Here is a 20,994-nt window from a genome sequence, read left to right as displayed (position 1 = left end):
ATAGGTAGAGCAGCAGGTAGTATTGTGTAAGCAGGGGGTTTGCAGAAGAACTTAAACAAATTGAGAGAATGGGCAACGAAGTGACAGATGGAAGATAGTAATGGGAAGTGTATGGTCATGCATTTTGGTAGAAGGAGTAAAGGCTTGGACTACTTTCTAAATGGGGAGAAAATTCAGAATTCAGAGGTGCAAAGGGACTTGGGAGTCTTCATGCAGGATTCACTAAAGATTAACTTGCAGGTTGAGTCAGTGGTAAGGAAAGTATTGTTATCATTCATTTCGAAATGACTAAAATATAATGTAATGTGAGGCCTTCTAAGGCATTGGTTAGACCACATTTGAAGTATTGTGAGCAATTTTTGGTGCCTTTATCTAAGAAAAGATATGAAGGCATTGGGGAGGAGGTTCACAAAAAAACTGATTCTGGGAATGAAAGCATTAACACATGAGGAGTGTTTGATGGCTCTGGGCCTGTACATGCTAGAGTTGAAAAGAATGAGAGGTATCGCAATGAAACTTGTTGAATATTGAAAGATAGAGTGGAAGTGTCGAGGATGTTTTATATAGTGGGGGAGTGTAGCACCAGAGGGCATAGTCTCAGGATCCAAGGGCATCCCTTTAGTGAGGAGGAATTTCTTTAGCCAGAGGATGGTGAATCTGTGGAATTCATTACCACAGATGGCTGTGGTGGCCAAGTCAATGGGTACATTTAAAGTGGAGGTTTATAAGTTCTTGATTAGCAAGGGTGTCAAAGGTTATGAGAAGAAGGCAGGTAAATGGGGTTGAGAAGGATGGAAAAAAAAAATCAGCCATGGTAGAATGGCAGAGCATCCTGAATGGGCTGAATGCGCTAATTCTATTTCTTTGTCATATGGTCTTTTTGAAAATGATTAATTCTGAGTATGGTCAACAGTGAATACGCAGGGAAAATGTTGGCCTAATGGGGTGGTAAGATCATGGGCTATCTTGCTGACACCCAATTCCATTGTACTGGGAATGGAGCAGCAAAAATATTCCCTTTAAAATTTTTGCCCACTGAGGTTCAAGGTAGGTGGGAGAGACAGGCAGCAATGTTAGGTGTTCTGGTGTCTGGGGAATGACATAATCCCAATCACAACTAATGTAGAAACAGCTTCAGAAACACATCAGGAAACATCAGGAAATATCCTGAGTGAATGTGAGCAACCTGTATGCAACTTGGATGCAGTGCTCCAAGAACAGCTAATTTTGAACCAAGTTCTACTCCAGGTACAGCCAACTTTCAATTCTGGAATGCCAAAAAGACAGCATTGTGCAAAACAATTTCTTGAGGCCCAAAACTTGAGGTCAACCTTGTGCACAGAGCCAGGAACGTGTGGCTAACGTGTGTAATTTAAAAGTGGCAACTCCCATTGAGTTTAATGGATTTTCCTGCTTCTAATTTCCTCTTCTAAAGAGAGTGAGTTGGTGGTGACAGAGCTACAGGCATCTCAGACACCAGAATATTTAGATTGTTGGCAGTCTCATTCACCCATCCTAAACTTATTGCCATCTGTCAAAAAATCTGAAGGAAGTCTTTTTGCTTTTGTGTTTCAAGCACTGAGTGTCACCCATTGGGAGTGAACATTAGAAAAGAATAATAATGTTACCCACAGTATTAGCATCGCCAACTCTATCTCATTCCCAAGTTGATCTACACCCTCTGGTATTTCTAAAACTAGTCCCTACTCATGATATTGCAAGATCTAACCCGTGACATTCTTAATCTTAGCTTGAAATATTTTAAACTTTTATTCTAATATTATTATTTCTAAACTTTAAACCATAATACTCCCAATTCAGACATGTATAATTCCTTGTCCTCTGTTGTGGTGTTCCAACCTGTCATATTCTTGACCCTAACTCAACCAACTTTGAAAATGACTATAATTCAGTTTTGAGTGGATTACAATGAGGTGATCAACATGAGTATCATGCACTCTGAAACTAAAATTCATTTATTGGATGTTGGCACCACTAATTGTCCATCACTGATGTCTCTTAGCAAGATAATGGGAACCACCTTGACAGCCCACTCTATTCTTTATGGTGCAAGGGTCCATGTGGTGACAGTAGGAAAGGAGTTCCAGGATCGTAAAGTAGTTGAAACTGAAAGAGCAGCAAATGATTTCCAAATGTGCTTGGAGTGGGTTTTTTTTAATGGTTGTCCAGCACCCTTGTCCTTCTCAGGATATATGTACTAAATACTAGGAATGAAGCTATCAAGTTCCTGGAGTATGCATATCTTTCAGATGTCATATTCCCTTATGAGAAAGAAGAAAGCCATTCAGTCAATGCCAACTCTTGAGTCAACCCATTTCCCAATAATTTACCCTACATGCAGTTCTCATCACTTCCATCAACTTCCTGTAGATTCTACACTCACCTACATAGCTAAGGACAATTTATGGTAAACCATTAGCCTTCAAGCTAGCACTCTTAAGGTGCAAGGGAGAACCCATGGTTACAGAGAGAGCTTCCAAACTCCATACAGTCATCACAAAAGGTCAGGTTCTGACATGGGTCCCTGGAGCTACATAGTGCCAGTTCCCAATATTGGTTTTAATCTTCCTCTCTCTTTCCCACTCCCTCACATTCTTATGCATCTTACTAGAAGAGAAAGAATGCAATTTAGGTTTTGCTTATTTCAATTCCATTTAAGTTCTATTTCAACCCTAGCAAAGATGTTCCTTCATCTGGAAGATACCCATGCACTGACCTTCCACTAGTAAGAAGAAGCCTTTTGGATTCCTGCTCAAAATCCTAATAGCTACTGTTACCATCTCTTCGAGCGAGGGGTCAGAAGTTTTATTTCTTTCCAGCTCATACTGCAGGTCACCATGTTCAAAAAGTCCTGGGAGACAGATAGAGAAACATAGGTTGAGCATATGTCAATCACCAGTATTCATAAACAGTGTTTGGTTATTGTATTACCTAGAGACAAAACTAAGCTCAATCAATATTAGGAAACAAAATATAAATAATCTCAAGTCACTATTTCAAAATAGAATGGGAAAATCGCCTTTGTATCCTTGACAATATTTACCTTAGAAATAGATGTTATTGTCATTGCAATTTTGATGGCGTATCACTTCACAACAGTGCAAAGCATTGGTGAGACTACACTTGGAATATTTTGTGCAATTCTGGTCACCAGCGGTAGGAATGATGCCATTAAGATGGGAAAGGTACTGCGATTGAAGGGTTTGAGCTACAAGGAGAGACTGGATAGACAGGGTCATTTGATTTCTTGGATCATAGCAGTCTAAAGGGGGACTTCTTAGAAGTATATAAAATCTTAAGGGACATAGATAAGGTCTTTATCCCAGGATAGGGGAGTCCAGAACTAGATGGCATAGGTTGAAGATGATGGGGGAACATTTTAAGGGGTCCTGACAGACAAAGTTTTTGTAATGAGTGGGTGGATATATGGAATGAACTGCCAGAAGTAGCAGATAGAAGTATGCTCACAACATCAAAAACACAGGAATATAGAGTCAAGACAGTTTTGAGGAATATGGATTTCTCACATGTAGTGACAAATGTCATCCTATAAACACAAGTTCCTATTACTTTTAAGGATCTTTCAATACACTTATACAATCCAACAGTTTTAATTTGTGGCAGCTGCAAATTAAGAAGTTTCCCTGTTACAAATGATGGCCAGGCCACCAATAGCACCAGGTCACCAGAATCCCAAAGGTTATTGAGGAAATCCTCAAGCCACTATTAGTCAAAACTCCATCAATAAAGCAGTCAGCCACTGAGAACAAGAAGCCTCCCATTTCTTTTCAGGTTTTGTGTTGAGCTTGACTGAGATCATACAGATCACCTTGCTACCTCTTGGAATCAGAAAAGGGACATTATAAAACACTAGCCAGGCTAAATTCCTTCCGAGCAGAGAACAGTCAAACTGAACTACACCATATAAAACTTGTGTAGCTTACCCATTAGGTGGTCCACTTTGTTCAGGTCGAGTTTTTTCAGCTGCTCCCTGTTCCAGACATAATGAGCTCTCTGAGGAAACAAAACAATCTGTTATTGTATTATCCACAAAGAACAATGCAGAATCTTCCAGTCAGAGCAACTTATCAACAGGAAACAGTGGAAAGGCTTATCAGGTCAGGGAGGAACTTCAATTCTCGATCCACTCCAACTGCCACCATTTCCCCTGCACTGATATACTGATGTAGTGTTGGCGCATGGCCTAGTGGGCAAGGCATCAGAATAGTAACCTGAAGGTCACTGGTTCAAGCCTCAGCTGAGGCAGTGTGTTTGTGTCCTTGAGCAAGGCACTGAACAACACATTGCTCTGAGACGTCACCGGTGCCAAGCTGCATGGGTCCTAGTGCCCTTCCCTTGGACAACATTGGTGGCGTGGAGAGGGGAAGGCCTGCAGCTTGGGCAACTGCCAGTCTCCCATACAACCCTGCCCAGGCCTGCGCCCTGGAAACTCCAGGCACAGATCCATGGTCTCTCGAGACTGACGGTTGCCACCACCACGATATACTGAGGTCCAATGGGAACAACATCTAACCATCTGTCTGGTGGCAGCTTTTCAAACTCAATATTAAATTCTCCAACACAAGGTAACTTGCTATTTCTGCTGTAGTTTATACCCCTTTGGCATTTTCTCTCTCTATTAATACCCCTGGGCTGCTGGGCATGTTCCAAGCCCTACTATTAGCCACACATAACACAAACATAATCACCAAATAATAACCAAACATAAACGCCATTCGGCTCTACAATTCAACCACCAGGGGCAAGACATGTTAAGTGCCGGGGTTAGGACTGAGCTTAAGTTACCACTCAATGCACTTTAGTAAACTATTTAAGAACTTTTTAAAAGCTATTTATTAATGCTTTTTGGGAGGGTGATTTTAGATGCATATCATATTTATACTGAGTTAAATACTGTGTGTAATTAGTTTTGCTACAATAAGTGTATGGGACACTGGAAAAATGTTGAATTTCCCCTTGGGGATGAATAAAGTATCTATCTTCTTAGTGCCTCCATTAATCGATTAGACCTGGCCGTACCCTATTACAGTTGTTCCCCTTGTCCTAACCTTCCCTCACTCCCATCCACCCCAGTCCACCCTTCCCTTCAAACTCTCTTTTTAATCACTCTCCCTCCCCCAGTTCTAATGAAGAATCTCCAACATGAAGAATGTTAAACTGTTTCTCTTCCCTCAGACCTGCTGGATTTTTTTCCAGCATTTTTGTTTGTATTTCAGATTTCCAGCCTTAGCAATGTTTTTATTTGTTGTTTTTCAGACCAACTTATTTTCCTGTTATTCTTCAGAAGAAATATTTATTAGGAACACCATGCACACTTGGGGAAAAACTTCACTTCCAGACAAAAGCAATTGGCAGATTAAGAATGTTGCAGGAGACGGCAACACGCTTCTAAATCGTTAAAGGAGGAGGGTGGTGGGAAGGGGAAATATGGGGCAGGAGTGTAGCAATTGTATTTAAATGTGGAGTGGAGAACTTTCAACCAGTTAATAACAGCTAATTCCCTCATATTAAAGCAAAACACATATATCTTGGATGGCAGTATTGTAAATATCTGTTGTTGTCTTAACATTAGTTTCGAGAAGTTAAAAAAAAAGTAAAAATTTCCTTTTGAGAACCAAGCAACAACAATCACATCACTAATCCATGCAATCAGCCCCAATTCTGGTCAGAACGTCAACATTCAATTGATTTTGGGAAATGGGGAGTCATAGATTTGATCGTCTATTTTTGTTTATGTTCTGATTGGAAAACCTGGAATTGGCACAGGTGACTCTGGTTTCTAAATCGCTTCTTCACAGTTGCATCTGTCCATCCATGTATCAGATTAATTAACTGTCACCTCTTGAATTTATTGCAAGGCAACTGGACTGAATTCATCACATTTCCATCTCCATAATGAGGAGGGTTTTTTTCTTTGTTCTACCTTATGGTAAACTTCTGCTTTGAGATACTTGATCACAAGTGTTCACCCTCTGTAATGAAGCTCTTAACTGATGAAGAAATGTTCAGTATTTATGTCTGCCTGTTAATCCGCAGTTCCACTTACACTGTGTTGTTTACATGCCAGGTGTGATATTCACATTTTAACAGTTATACAGGTGCTCTCAGTAACAGAATTATCTCCAATTATAGTAGTTTCTTCCATAATTAAAGTGTTGTGGACAAGAGAAGAGCTTTACAGTGAGATGACCGAAGGTATCAGCTCGATTTACAGTGTGGGACAAAACTGGACCCCTTAGACAGAGGGAGAAACAGACTTCAAAGAGCCGAGCTTTAGATGAGGTTGAGTGGAGGGAGCAGTGGGCTGGTGTTTAGATGGAAGTGGGGATATTCTGGATCGTGCTCTAATGCTCAGGAGGGGAGGCAGAAGAAGAGATACAGGGTGCACCAACACATTATCTAATATTGGGGCAACGAAGTCCCAGGAGGGTGGAAGATAAAAGAAATATGACACAGGCAAAACACTGAATAGTTGGTGGCAAATTGTGAAGATTCAGAGTCTTGGGTTTTAGAGATTGGAATGAAATCTCTCCTACCCTCCCCCACCCAAGTTCAGGTAGAAGATACCAAAGCTTAAGAATACCTACCACCAGGCTCATGGACAGCTTCAATCAGAGTCTTGAAATGAGAATTCTCAAACCCTACAAGTTGAAACTTTAATAACCCAGTCCACCAGGTCTTGGCCCTCGCACCTTATTTGTCTATCTGCACTATCGCTGTAAACACAGCACTATATTCAGCATTCTTCCTTTTACTACATTAATGGACTTCTGAATGGAATGATCTGTCTGTGTGGAAAGCAAACAGAAGTTTTTCACTGTATTGCTGTACAATGCGAGGGGTGAGTGACACTGCTGTCTGTCAGGGTTAGCCATGGACGTGGCTTCCTAGTGGTCTAGATACCCAAACCTGGGCAGTATGATATAGAGAGCATGTAGCAAGCTCCCCTCTCCACGCATCTGATGAGCCCAAAGGAACGGCACAAACTGATACAGTTTGGTACCAGCAGCGTCACAGGAGTTGCCAGTCAGCGTTGAACTCAATTTAGGACAGCCTTAGGGACTCCAGCTCCGGGTTGTTCCCCCTCACAGTTTATTCCTGAAGCCTTCCCCGAGTTGGTATAGCTGCAAGGCAGCGGAGGTTTGAGATCAGAGTTTTACTTCTCCGAGATGAGCTGCTGTCCACAGCTGACGAGCCTCATCTGCCCGAAGCGACTGGTTTTAAGGCACCAGTTACCCCGCCTTTGCCCCTTCTCCTGTCAGTAGAAACGGTTCCACCGGGCTTAGTAGCCGAGTCACATGTGAGGGCAAGGAGCTGGACTTGGTTGTCAGAGGCTCTCGGAGGCACACGCCATTGGGAATGTTTAATAGGTAGTGGGAGCCATCCTCAGCTGTAACAACCTTAAGGAACACTGTACAGATAACAATAATAAAACCAATTCCATTATCAACAGATTAGGGGTGTCAAGATGGAGTCAGTTCACGGAAGGTGTGGGATTACTAAAGGGAAGTAACTGACCTGTTTTTAGCTGATGCACTTGTCCATTGCTGTTTGGGAAAATTACTGGTGGTCTGAAGGACAATGATGCCCTATTACCCATAAGTGATCCATAAAGGACCCTGCATAATGAACAATGTCATCTTACTCACCCATAATAATGAAATCCTCAATGGCATAAGCATGATTCACACCATGAAGCACTCAGTCAATTTTACATACTGAGGTGAAACAACACAGAAATAATTTTTATGGCCTTTCATTCCGGGGAAAGTATTAATTTTCAAAGGGATAATGCTAAAACAAAAACTTATGAGAATAGGTTGAGTGAACCCAGCCTTTTCTCCTTGGAGCAACGGAGGATGAGAGGTGACCTGATAGAGATGTATAAGATGATGAGAGGCATTGATTGTGTGGATAGTCAGAGGCTTTTTCCCAGAGCTGAAATGGTTGCCACAAGAAGACACAGGCTTAAGGTGCTAGGGAGTAGGTACAGTGGAGATATCAGGGGTAAATTTTTTACTCAGAGAGTGGTGAGTTCATGGAATGGGCAGCCAGCAACAGTGATGGAGGCGGATACGATAGGGTCTTTTAAAAGACTTTTGGATCGGTACGTGGAGCTTAGTAATATAGAGGGCTATGGGTAAGCCTAGTAATTTCTAAGGTAGGGACATGTTCAGCACAGCTTTGTGAGCTGAAGGGCCTGTATTGTGCTGTAGGATTTCTATGTTATGTTGTACAATCTGATTTCTATGCCCTTGAATTTATATTGCACTTTTAACACAATTAAATATCTCACAGTGTTTCAAAGAAGCAAAATCAAACAATAGCTGGCAGCAAGCCAAGTGAGGAAACATCCTGAGCAACAAGCACTCCGCTGCAGAACCCAGCAGGTGAAACATCCTGAGCAACAAGCACTCCACTGCAGAACCCAGCAGGTGAAACATCCTGAGCAACCAGCACTCCGCTGCAGAACCCAGCAGGTGAAACATCCTGAACAACCAGCACTCCGCTGCAGAACCCAGCAGGTGAAACATCCTGAACAACCAGCACTCCGCTGCAGAACCCAGCAGGTGAAACATCCTGAGCAACCAGCACTCCGCTGCAGAACCCAGCAGGTGAAACATCCTGAACAACCAGCACTCCACTGCAGAACCCAGCAGGTGAAACATCCCGAGCACCAGCACTCCGCTGCAGAACCCAGCAGGTGAAACATCCTGAGCAACGAGCACTCCACTGCAGAACCCAGCAGGTGAAACATCCTGAGCAACCAGCACTCCGCTGCAGAACCCAGCAGGTGAAACATCCTGAACAACCAGCACTCCGCTGCAGAACCCAGCAGGTGAAACATCCTGAGCAACCAGCACTCCGCTGCAGAACCCAGCAGGTGAAACATCCTGAGCAACCAGCACTCCGCTGCAGAACCCAGCAGGTGAAACATCCTGAGCAACCAGCACTCCGCTGCAGAACCCAGCAGGTGAAACATCCTGAACAACCAGCACTCCGCTGCAGAACCCAGCAGGTGAAACATCCTGAACAACCAGCACTCCACTGCAGAACCCAGCAGGTGAAACATCCTGAACAACCAGCACTCCGCTGCAGAACCCAGCAGGTGAAACATCCCGAGCAACCAGCACTCCGCTGCAGAACCCAGCAGGTGAAACATCCTGAGCAACCAGCACACCGCTGCAGAACCCAGCAGGTGAAACATCCTGAGCAACCAGCACTCCACTGCAGAACCCAGCAGGTGAAACAGCATCTGAGGGGCGAAAGGAAACAGCAACATTTCGACCCAAAACATCAACTTTCCTCCCACAGATGCTACTTCACCAGAGTTCTTCCAGCAGATTGTTGACGGCGCCCGTTTCCTGCAGCTGCAGTCCCTTATGTTTCCAGGAGGCCCCAGTCTAGTGCGTGTAAATAGACAACACCACTGCCACCGTGCGACAAAGGAAGCTGAAGGCAAGGAACCCAGATTAATGCAAAGTGCTGGAGGATTGGGTCTGTGTTTAGTAATGAGGATGAAGTCCACTTTAAAGATTATATGAGCTGGACACTGCAGACCACATCATGAGTATCTGTGTGGTTCAAAATTGAAGGACAGTTGCAATATTCTAAAAGGAAGTAATGATATCAAGGGAAAACAGATTTGAAAAATAAACTTTGAATGGGGAAAGAAGGAGAGGAAAACAAGTGGAGAAAATGTCTGCAGGCAGCTGAGCAAGATAAACAGTAATAGTACAGATGGGATCAAAGGTATCCTGCTGGGTGTCAGGCCCAAGTCAGTGAGTTCTATAACCATCTGACAGCTATAGTCACAAACACAAGGAAATCTGCCTCACCCCCATCCCATTCATTTCGCACACATCTGCCCTCACCCCATCCTCCCACTGCCACACAAGGGATAGGTTTCCTTTTTGTCCTCACCTACCATCCCACAAGCCTCCACATCCAGCACGTAATTCTCCGTAACTTCGACCATCTTCAACAGGATCCCACCACCAAGTATATCTTTCCCTACCCCCCCCCCCCCCACTTTCCGCAGGGATTGCTCCCTACGCGAATCCCTTGTCCATTCGTCCTTCCCCACTGATCTCCCTCCTGGTACTTATTCCTTGCAAGCGGAACAAGTGCTTCACCTGCCCCCTTCACTACCATTCTGGGCCCCAAACAGTCCTTCCAGGTGACGTGGCACTTCACGAGAGTCTGTTGGGGTCAGCTACTGTATCCGGTGCTCCCAGTGTGGCCGCCCGTACATCAGTGAGACCGATGTAGATTCGGAGACTGCTCTGTCAAGCACCTTCACTCTGTCCAGCGGCCACCCACTTCAATTCTACTTCCCATTCACGTTCCAACATGTCAGTCCCTGGCCTCCTCTACGGCAGCGATGAGGTCACACTCAGGTTGGAGGAGTATTCTGTCTGGGTAGCCTCCAACCTGATGGCATGAACATCAATTCCTTGAACTCCCAGTGAATGTTCCCCATTCTTGTTTCCCTCTCACACCTTCTCTCCTTAGCTATCCTCTGGTGCTTCACCCCCTTCTCTTCTTCCACAGTCTTCTCCTAACAGGTTCCCCTTTCTCCACTTTCTTATCTTTTTCACTAATCAAATTCCCAGCTCTTCACTTCTTCCTCCCCTCCCCATCTTCTTATTTTGACTTCTCCCCTTCGTTTCCATCCCCGATGAAGAGTCTTGGCCCGAAACGTCAGCTCTTTGATCTTTTTCAGGGATGCTGCCAGGCTTGCTGAGCTTTGCATAGGGAATAAACACGAATGATTAAATAAAGCAGTTTACAAAGCTGTTTGTTGGACTGAACTATTGGCCTACCTTGCCCCTTTTAATATGTTTCCATTCTTCCACCAAGTTCTTCCCATCAAGCCGGGAGCCATTAGCTTTCCACTCATCCGGATGTTCAACATCAGGGGTGTCTCTTGGGAACATATATTTTCTGCCGCCACCCATTATGACCTAGTTCAGGATTAAGAAATCAACGAAAATATATTTCAAAGATATGGACCGATTTGGAGTTCCCAGTCAACAGTATATACTTCAGATAACTTAACAAGCATGGATCATATACAATCAATTTATCTGCAGGAGCTTTAATTCTCAGTTGATCTTCAATATGACAACCTGAATTAATCTCACTCTTGATCCAGGATAGGACTTCTTAAGAAAACTTTCCACCAATGAATCGTCTCAATATCATTGAAAAGAGTATTCTCAGCATTTGCTGGTACTGTTACTGATAGTGAGTATTCAGTAGTGACCTTTCAGGGGTAGTTTCTGCAGTCTCAGCTCAGGATCAGGTTCTGTATTGTTAGCCAACCACACACACACCATCCAGGAACCCATTCACCAGCCAGGAGATGAAGCACTACCCATAAAGTTCACACAGTCCCAAGGTGCCACATCAAAAATGGGCACTCAAATGCCATTTAAACCTCAAAAAATAGTTTTACTGGTTAAATACTAAAGCCAAACTCCTATCTGTTTTGGTTATTTCAAGGCCTGCTGAAGAATCAGATTGGACAGATCCTCGGAAGGAGATACTTGATTTAATATTTGTCTATCCATTGCCGCAGTTCTTAGCATAACTGAAGGAGCAGACAGGAGGAAGGGCCTCTCTGTCTCATCACTGTCTCAGCACTGAATGAAACACAATCAGAGAATCCCAATGGGAAGCAAGTGTCAAGCCAGTGAAATGGCAACAAACACATTCAGGCTGGTTAAACAGCAAATCCACTTGGCAGCCAACCCTTGCAGATGGCATTTATTGAACAGTAGGTTTCTTGATTAGTGCGCATTTTCAATTCTGCAAATGAATTGCGAGATTGTTCCAATTTTAAAATTCTGCAAATTCAAAGCTGCATTTTTTTTTTGATTTTGCCTTTGACACATTATTTAACGATGGATCACGTGAACGCTTATCCTCCCTGTTCAACTGGTTGAAGATACAATGGTCCTTTAGGAGGGTCACACAGCCAAGATCACTATTTATGAATTACCAGACATAATAATAAATGATGCACTGTCTGCTATAGACAATAGACAAAAGGTGCAGAAGTAGACCATTCAGCCCTTTGAGCCTGTACCGCCATTCTGAGATCATGGCTGATCATCTATTATCAATACCCGGTTCCTGCCTTGTCCCCATATACCTTGATTCCCCTATCCATAAGATACCTATCTAGCTCCTTCTTGAAAGCATCCAGAGAATTGGCCTCAACTGCCTTCCGAGGCAATGCATTCTAGACCCCCACAACTCTCTAGGAGAAGAAGTTTTCCCTTAACTCTGTCCTAAATGACCTACCCCTTATTCACAAACCATGACCTCTGGTACTGGACTCTCCCAGCATCTGGAACATATTTCCTGCCTCTATCTTGTCCAATCCCTTAATAATCTTATATGTTGCAATCAGATCCCCTCTCAATCTCCTTAATTCCAGCGTGTACAAGCCCAGTCTCTTTTAACCTCTCTGCGTAAGACAGTCCGGACATCCCAGGAATTAACCTTGTGAATCTACGCTGCACTTCCTCTGCAGCCAGGATGTCCTTCCTTAACCCTGGAGACCAAAACTGTACACAATACTCCAGGTGTGGTCTCACCAGGGCTCTGTACAAATGCAGAAAGGATTTCCTTGCTCTTCTACTCAATGCCCTTTGTAATAAAGGCCAACATTCCATTAGCCTTCTTCACTGCCTGCTGCACTTGCTCATTCACCTTCAGTGACTGATGAACAAGGACTCCTAGATCTCTTTGTATTTCTCCCTTACCTAACTCTACACCGTTCAGATAATAATCTGCCTTCCTTACTCCCAAAGTGGATAACCTCACACTTATTCACATTAAACGTCATCTGCCAAGTATCTGCCCACTCACCCAGCCTATCCAAGTCACCCTGAATTCTCCTAACATCCTCATCACATGTCACACTGCCACCCAGCTTAGTATCATCAACAAATTTGCTGATGTTATTCTCAATGCCTTCACCTAAATCGTTGATGTAAATCGTAAACAGCTGTGGTCCCAATACCGAGCCCTGTGGCACCCCACTAGTCACCACCTGCCATTCCGAGAAACACCCATTCACCGTTACCCTTTGCTTTCTATCTGCCAACCAGTTTTCTATCCATGTCAATATCTTCCCCCCAATGCCATGAGCTCTGATTTTACCCACCAATCTCCTATGTGGAACCTTATCAAATGCCTTCTGAAAATCGAGGTACACTACATCCACTGGATCTCCCTTGTCTAACTTCCTGGTTACATCCTCGAAAAACTCCAATAGATTAGTCAATCACGATTTGCCCTTGGTAAATCCATGCTGGCTCAGCCCAATCTTATCACTGCTATCTAGATATGCCACTATTTCACCTTTAATAATGGACTCTAGCATCTTCCCCACTTCTTATGTTAGGCTGACAGGATGATAGTTCTCTGTTTTCTCCCTCCCTCCTTTCTTAAAAAGTGGGATAACATTAGCCATTCTCCAATCCTCAGGAACTGATCCTGAATCTAAGGAACATTGGAAAATGATTACCAATGTATCCACAATTTCCAGAGCCACCTCCTTTAGTACCCTAGGATGCAGACCATCTGGACCTGGGGATTTGTCAGCCTTCAGTCCCATCAGTCTACTCATCAACGTTTCCTTCCTAATGTCAATCTGTTTCATTTCCTCTGTTACCCTATGTCCTTAGCTCATCCATACATCTGGGAGATTGCTTGTGTCTTCCCTAGTGAAGACAGATCTAAAGTACTCATTAAATTCTTCTGCCATTTCTCTGTTTCCCATAACAATTACACCCAATTCATTCTTCAAAGGCCCAACATTGTTCTTAACTATCTTCTTTCTCTTCACATATCTAAAAAAGCTTTTGCTATCTTTCTTTACATTCCTGGCTAGCTTGCATTCGTACCTCATTTTTTCTCCCCTTATTGTCTTTTTAGTTAAGTTCTGTTGTTCCTTAAAAATTTCCCAATCATCTGTCGTCCCACTCACCTTAGCTCTGTCATACTTCCTTTTTTTTAATGCTATGCAATCTCTGACTTCCTTTGTCAACCACTGTGACCCCTTTCTACCCTTTGAATCTTTCCTTCTCCGGGGGATGAACTGATTTTGCGCCTTGTGCATTATTCCCAAAAATACCTGCCATTGCTGTTCCACTGTCTTTTCTGCTAGGCTATCCATCCAGTTAACTTTGGCCAGCTCCTCCTTCATGGCTCCATAGTCTCCTTTGTTCAACTGCAACACTGACACCTCCAAGCTGCCCTTATCCTTCTCAAATTGCAGATAAAAACTTATCATACTATGGTCACTACCTCCTAATGGCTCCTTTACTTTAAGATCGCTTATCAAATCCTGTTCACTACACAAGACTAAATCCAGAATAGCCCTGTCCCTGGTCGGCACTCGTCCAAGCTGTTCCAAGAATGCATCCCGTAGGCACTCTACAAACTCCCTATCCTGGGGTCCAGCACCAACGTGATTCTCCCAGTTCACCTGCATGTTGAAATCCCCCATAACTACTGCGACATTTCCTTTGCCACATGCCAATGTTAACTCCCTATTCAACTTGTACCCAATATCCATGCTACTGTTTGGTGCCCTGTAGACAACACCCATTTGGGTCCTTTTGCCATTACTGTTCCTCAGTTCTATCCACACAGACTCTACTTCTCCTGACCCAATGTCCCCCCTTGCAAAGGACTGAATCTCATTCCTCACCAACAGGGTCACCCCATCCCCTCTGCCCACATTTCTGTCCCTACGATAGCACGTATACCCTTGTACATTCATTTCCCAGGTCTGATCTCCCTGCAGCCATGTCTCCGTTATCCCAACAACATCATAGTTACCCATTCGCATCTGAGCTTCAAGCTCATCCGCCTTATTTCTGACACTTTGTGCATTCAGATATAGAATGTTTAGCCCATTTCTCCTCTCTCTGTTTAAATTACTGCCTATTGTGCTTAACCCAGCTCCCCGAACTCCCATCGGGCTATACACCCCTTGAATTTTGTTGTCCTTCCTAAATTTATTTATTCTTTCTGCATATTTAACTCCATGTTCCGTCAGACCATCCCTCTGTACATGTGTCCTCCTTATCACTTGTTCCGCCTCACCTTTCTCTACTATGCATTTAATATTCTGGAACCATGTAGTCCCCACCTGTCCTTTATTCTTCATCTCACTATCCTCTCTCGCATTCTGGATCCCTGTCCCCTGCAGATTTAGTTTAAACCCCCCCCTGAGCAGCATTAGCAAACTTCCCTGCAAGAATGTTAGTACCGCTCCAGTTCAGGTGTAAACCGTCCCGTCTGGGTCTGCTGACCCAGCCATGTGGCCATTGACACAAATACGTATTAAAAGGAAGGAATTTGATAGAATTTGACAGCAGGTGGAAAATACACAGCACACACACACTTCTAGTACAAGTCAACATCATACCTTGTCTACAACACTGGAGTGCAGTCAAGGGTTATTGACTTGAAGGCTCTACCAACTCCCACAGTTATCCACTAATTCTTGCCTACATTAGGGTTAGTGGTTACTGTATCAAAAGGATTTCTGAATAGTATGAAACAAAGGCAAGCATCACCCTCAAGAAAGCTGGAGAGTCAATTACTTTGTCTGGCACCTATCAATCGTAGATATTTACTGCATAAACCTTCTCCCACTTCAATCCTACCACTGCTCTGGAGACACCTCCCCTCAAGTACAACCCCCTCCTGTTCATCAAGAGGCCCCCAAGAAATGCAACAGTCAATTGGCCTGATACTGTACACAGGCAGACTGATGAAAGGATGGGTTTTGAGACTCTCACATTTGAGTGTGAGCTTACCTTCGAAAACTATATGTACCACCTGGTATGATTTCTGATGCTCTGTTACACCAGCCACAACTGCAGTTGAATGTTGACTACCTTTAATAAAGAATTTTATTAATAAACTTTTGTTGGTCGCTATTGTTGCCTCAGTGAACAAGGTGAAAAGGGCCACAAAAGTCCTATTACAATTAAGTCCAGAAGAGAGGCCAAGTGAAATTCTTATTGGTTTTACAAGTTGATCTCAAGCAAATCGGAGAAGCCAGATTCAGATCTTTACTAGCATCTGTGGTGTTGGCTCTTGGATCCCCCAAAGTCCATTCTTCACCACCCAATTTCCCAGCTCTGTCCCGTCGCTCAGTAACATCACTGAAAACACCTCCACCTGTGGTCTAATGACACTTGTTCTGCTGCTGCAGGAATGTCTAGGGACCTGCGGTGTTATAGTCACGAATACTGACTAGACTTACTGTAGCGCATCACTTACCCATGCATTATTCTCTGAGTTCTCTGTATGAAGTTACCTGTGCATGGTTTCATTTAGCCATTTCACACCAGCTATCACTACAGACTTCACAGAACTGATTTCAGGGGTGCACGATAACTAGAGACCACGCTCTGCCACATAGATATTGGCATTCACACATAGATGAAGACAAGAGTAGAAGCCGCCCAGCAGGTACATATTAATCTGTTGCAGACATGTCTCACACACAAACACACACATACTCGTATTTAGAATCACACTTCAAAGACATGGTGCCATCTTCTCTATCACAACTCTTAGGTACCTCCTGTCCCACTGGCAAGGGAGCCTTATCACAAGGGGCAGTATCAGAATGCACAAGTACAGATCATTGCTACCCAATCTATCTACTCTCTATCATCAACAAACTAATGAAAGGTGTTATCAACAGCATCCTGGGCCATAATGGGGAAGGATTGTGATATAGACGGTAAAGGATGTTGCCAGGTCTGGAGGATCTGAGCTATATGGAAAGATTGAATAGGTCAGGACTTTATTCTTTGGAACGTAGACGCTTGAGAGGAGCTTTCAGGGGTATAGGAAGGGCAAATGCAAGCAAGCTTTTTTCACTGAGATTGGGTGGGACTACAACTACAGGTCATGGGTTAAGGGTGAAAGGTGAAAAGTTTAAGGGGAATATGAGGGGAAACTTCTTTACTCAGAGGGATGTGAGGATGCGGGATGAGCTGCCAGCACAAGTGGTGCATGCCAGCTTAATTTCAACTTTTAAGAGAAGTTTGGATAGGTACGTGGCTGGTATGGGTATGGAGGGCTATGGTCCCAATGCAGGTCAAGGGGAGTAGGCAGTTTAAATGGTTCAGCACAGACTCGATGGGCTGAAGGGCTTGTTTCTGTGCTGTACTTTTCTATGACTCTATATGCTGTTACGGGAGAAAACAGTACAAGCTGTATTGAGAGCAGTGTGTGATATATTCAACAGTAGAGAAGAGTAGTCAGGCAATAACGGTAAGAGAGTCAACAGTAGGTAATGGTGTGAGAGTGTGGTGTGGGCTGTAATGAAGAGAGATCATGGTGCAGGCTACAATGCTGAAAAAATGTAGACCAATTCATTTGGTTTTAAGGAAATATGGTGGAAATCTTAAAATGTCTGCATTGTGCACATTGCTATCATCTGACGCAGATGAAGTTAACGTGCACATTCCCCCCAGCAGGTTGGTAGCTTGTGAACTGGAAGCCCCACACAATGGCCTGGTGAACAGATCTCGCTCACCTCGATACCAGGAATGTTGTAGATGAGCTGTTGAGCGATGTCCTTGCAGCCCTGCTCCAGTGCTTCCATCGGCATCTCAAAGTCCGAGTACCAGTCCCGGTTGACAGAATGTGCATAGGCAGCACTGGGCGTGGCATGCTGCACCCGGGTGGTGGTAACAATGCCCGTGGATTTACCTGGAAGGGGAGTAATGAAGTGACAGGAGGCAACTTATCACAGGTCATGCATACCTATAGTTCTGCCCTCACCTCCCTCCCTCCCCACCCCACCACCAATTTTTAAATCGCTCTCCCATCAACTCCACGTTGCCAAAAACAAACCACACAAAAATGCTGGAGGAACTCAGCTGGCCAGGCAGCATCTATAGAAATGAATAAATAGTTGACCTTTCAGGCCGTGACCCTTCATCAAGCCTCTAACCGTAAATATTGAGTTTTGTTTCTCCCCTCTTTCACTCTTCAAAACATTAAGCGATCTCTTAGTTCCCTGTCCTAGTGGGCTCAGTGACAAGCGCCTGTCCAAGACAACAGAAGAATTACTGCTCAGTTCCTAGAATAGTCTGAGGCCTCTCTGAATCATGCTAAGGTCAAAGGAATTCTTATGAACTGTGGCCAAAGTAGCAAGGCATGGTATTTATTCACATACAATGCAGAATAGGCCCTTCCTGCCCTTGGAGCTGGACAATTTACAATGATCAATTAACCTACTAACCAGTATGTCTTTGGACTGTGGGAGGAAACCCACAAGGACACAGGGAGAATGTACAAACTCCTTACAGGCAATGGCGGGAATTGAACCTGGATCACTGGAACTGCAAAGCGTTGTGCTAACCACTAAGCTATCGTGCCAGCCCCAGTAGCAAGCTGTGCATTACAAATTCCTATAGAAACAAGTATGCAACCATGTCAGCACGTTTCATTGATACTGGTTAGGGAATGGATTCTATTTCATTGATTTATTTTCTGTGATCTACACATCACTGGGAAGGCCAGCATTTATTGCCCATCCCTTGTTGCCCTTGAGAAGATGGCGGTGAGTACAATCATCAACACGTGAAGGGTGCCCACATAGTGCTGTTATAAAGTCGTAGCACTGTTGAAGAATGCAGTGTGGAAGTAGTCCCTTCAGCCCTACTGGCCCATGCTGACCACAGCATCCTCCCTGCTAGCTCATTTGCCAATGTTCTGCTCATAACATCCAAGCCTTTCCCCTCCATGGACCAACTTGCTCTGGGACTGTACTCACTGGAGTTTAGAAGAATGAGGGGGTACCTCATTGAAACCTATTGAAATGCCTAGACAGAGTGGATATAAAGAGGATCTTTCCACTAGTGGGAGAGCCCAAGACCAGAGGGCACAGGCTTTAGAACATCGATGAGGAAGAATGTTTTCTAAAAGATTCAAAGTACATTTATTATCAAAGTATGACTGCAGTATACAACCCCTGAGAGTTGTCTTCCCACAGACAGCCACCGAACAAAGAGAACCATAGATCCAATTCAAAGAAAGCATCAAACCCCTCCAACACAAACAAAAAACAACAAATCATGCAAATAGTAAAAAAAAATGAGTGAAGAACATTAACCCACAAAGTCATCATCAAAAGAGCCCAGGAACATTAGCCAGAGGGTAGTGAATCTGTGGAATTCATTGCTGTAGATGACTGTGGAGGCCAAGTCTTTGGGTATATTTATAGTGAAAGTTGATAGGGTTTTGATTAGTCATGAAGGTTATGGGGGAAAAGGCAGGAGAATGGGAGTTGGAAGAGATAATAAATCAGTCTGAGAAGGTGAAGAGGGTAAGGGGTACGTGTAGAGGGGGTGGGCGAGGGGTACGTATAGAGGGGGTGGGCGAGGGGTAAGTGTAGCAAAATATGTAGACAGGACCAGGGAGAGGTACGTCATTGGGGAAGTATATGGAGAGGTAGCTAAAATAAGGTGCCAGGCAAGACATGGAAACCACAAGACAATGTGTTTGGCAAAGTATTTTGAGCTATACCTATTTCCAGTGTTTTGAGTGCGTCTGTACTTAATTCCAAGTATTAACTTTGCGTCTTTGCTTATTCCGAGTATTTTGCGTGCTTAGCTATGCAATAGCAATCAATTGATGAATTTGAATCGGTAACCATATTTGCGGATGCAGTACCCTGCTTTTGGGTATAAGTATGACCTTTGTAAATCGACAAATTGGAAGTTGGTTACCTTATGCCCGAAGTGCATGGGGCTGAGAACTCCTCTCTGAATAAAAACCGTTTCAGAGGTAATTTCGTGTCTCTGGTGTTTTTCCTCAACTGAGCCGGTTAATAATTTCAGGTTGACAAGTCTTGGTAGAATGGTGGAGCAGACTTGGGCTAAATGGCCTGATTCTTCTCCCACATCTTTTGGTCTTATGATCTTATGGTCAAATGCCTCTTAAATGTGTTGGGTAGGATTCAGACAGAGCAAAACTAAAGAAATACCAATATATTTTCAATTTATTGTCTATCAGGAGTAATTTGAGAACTGATGATGATTATGTCCCTATGTGCCTACCATCCCTGCCAAGAACAATGAGGGAATCTTGCTTCAGTTCAGATAAGGCACGGAGGAGAGCAGGTTGAGTATTGGTAGACATTTTGTAGGTACAGATTACAGTCACGTTGTCTGATAGAGGGAATGACTTTTCAGAGAATTGAAGTGCAATCAACTTGTTCTCCAGATGCAGGTAATTCAGTTCCCCAAAGGTGTAATCCTAATTTAAGTATACCCTTCCATAAACTTTCCCTCTACCCTTGACTTTAAGGCACACCATCTCTGCATGCAGTACAGGAAAGCAACAGATTAGTGGAGGTGAAAGATACTCTTTATCAATTATTATATTCCATTCCCAAGTCTTGTCAAAATATGAGGATGTTCTTTTAACTCCAAATAAGGAAAAACGAATTCTCAACCTAATTTAATTTTGGTCTACGAAAGCTCAGAGCTATCCTTTCCTTTTGAGTGAGACAGTTAATTATATAAAGACTTTGAGAGTCACAAACAAGGTTGAAGCTGAACCTCCCGGAATTGAAGCCAATGTTTTGACCTACTTAGATGATTGGCTAAGCCGCAGGGGGCAAATAGTAGGGGTTGGTGGGGGTGGGAGCCCATACTCTAACTGACAGTATTGACCCATCAAGAAAGTTACAACATTTCCAAATAACCAAGATGATGGAACTGAAAGACAAATAGACAAAATTGGAAGCACTAAGTTGCCTGGAAATATCCATACATTAAGTAATTGTATCATATAAAAGGTAGTAAATAAGAGAAGAATGGGATATTTTCTAAAAGGTGAAAAGACAGAAGATTCTCTCTACCCCTTCCAGTTCTCGTATTTCTAGCTGCT

The 20,994-nt window shown here is 43.6% G+C and overlaps 1 protein-coding gene across 6 annotated transcripts in view; it reads right to left on the bottom strand.

Moving 5' to 3' along the window:
- Positions 1-20,994, bottom strand: part of LOC132382003 (alkaline phosphatase-like) — a 94,359-nt gene that overhangs the window by 14,414 nt on the left and 58,951 nt on the right. For all 6 annotated transcript variants that reach the window (XM_059951781.1, XM_059951783.1, XM_059951782.1 and 3 more), the window contains 4 exons: positions 17,630-17,805; positions 10,869-11,009; positions 3,966-4,035; positions 2,738-2,872 (listed from right to left, as the gene is read on the bottom strand). In XM_059951781.1, the coding sequence (XP_059807764.1) occupies positions 2,738-2,872; positions 3,966-4,035; positions 10,869-11,009; positions 17,630-17,805 (522 nt within the window). The remainder of the gene's footprint in view (positions 1-2,737; positions 2,873-3,965; positions 4,036-10,868; positions 11,010-17,629; positions 17,806-20,994) is intronic.

The sequence above is a fragment of the Hypanus sabinus genome, chromosome 27 (genome assembly GCF_030144855.1).
Source record: "Hypanus sabinus isolate sHypSab1 chromosome 27, sHypSab1.hap1, whole genome shotgun sequence".
NCBI lineage: Eukaryota > Metazoa > Chordata > Chondrichthyes > Myliobatiformes > Dasyatidae > Hypanus > Hypanus sabinus.
This window is presented reverse-complemented; position numbering and strand designations above follow the sequence as displayed.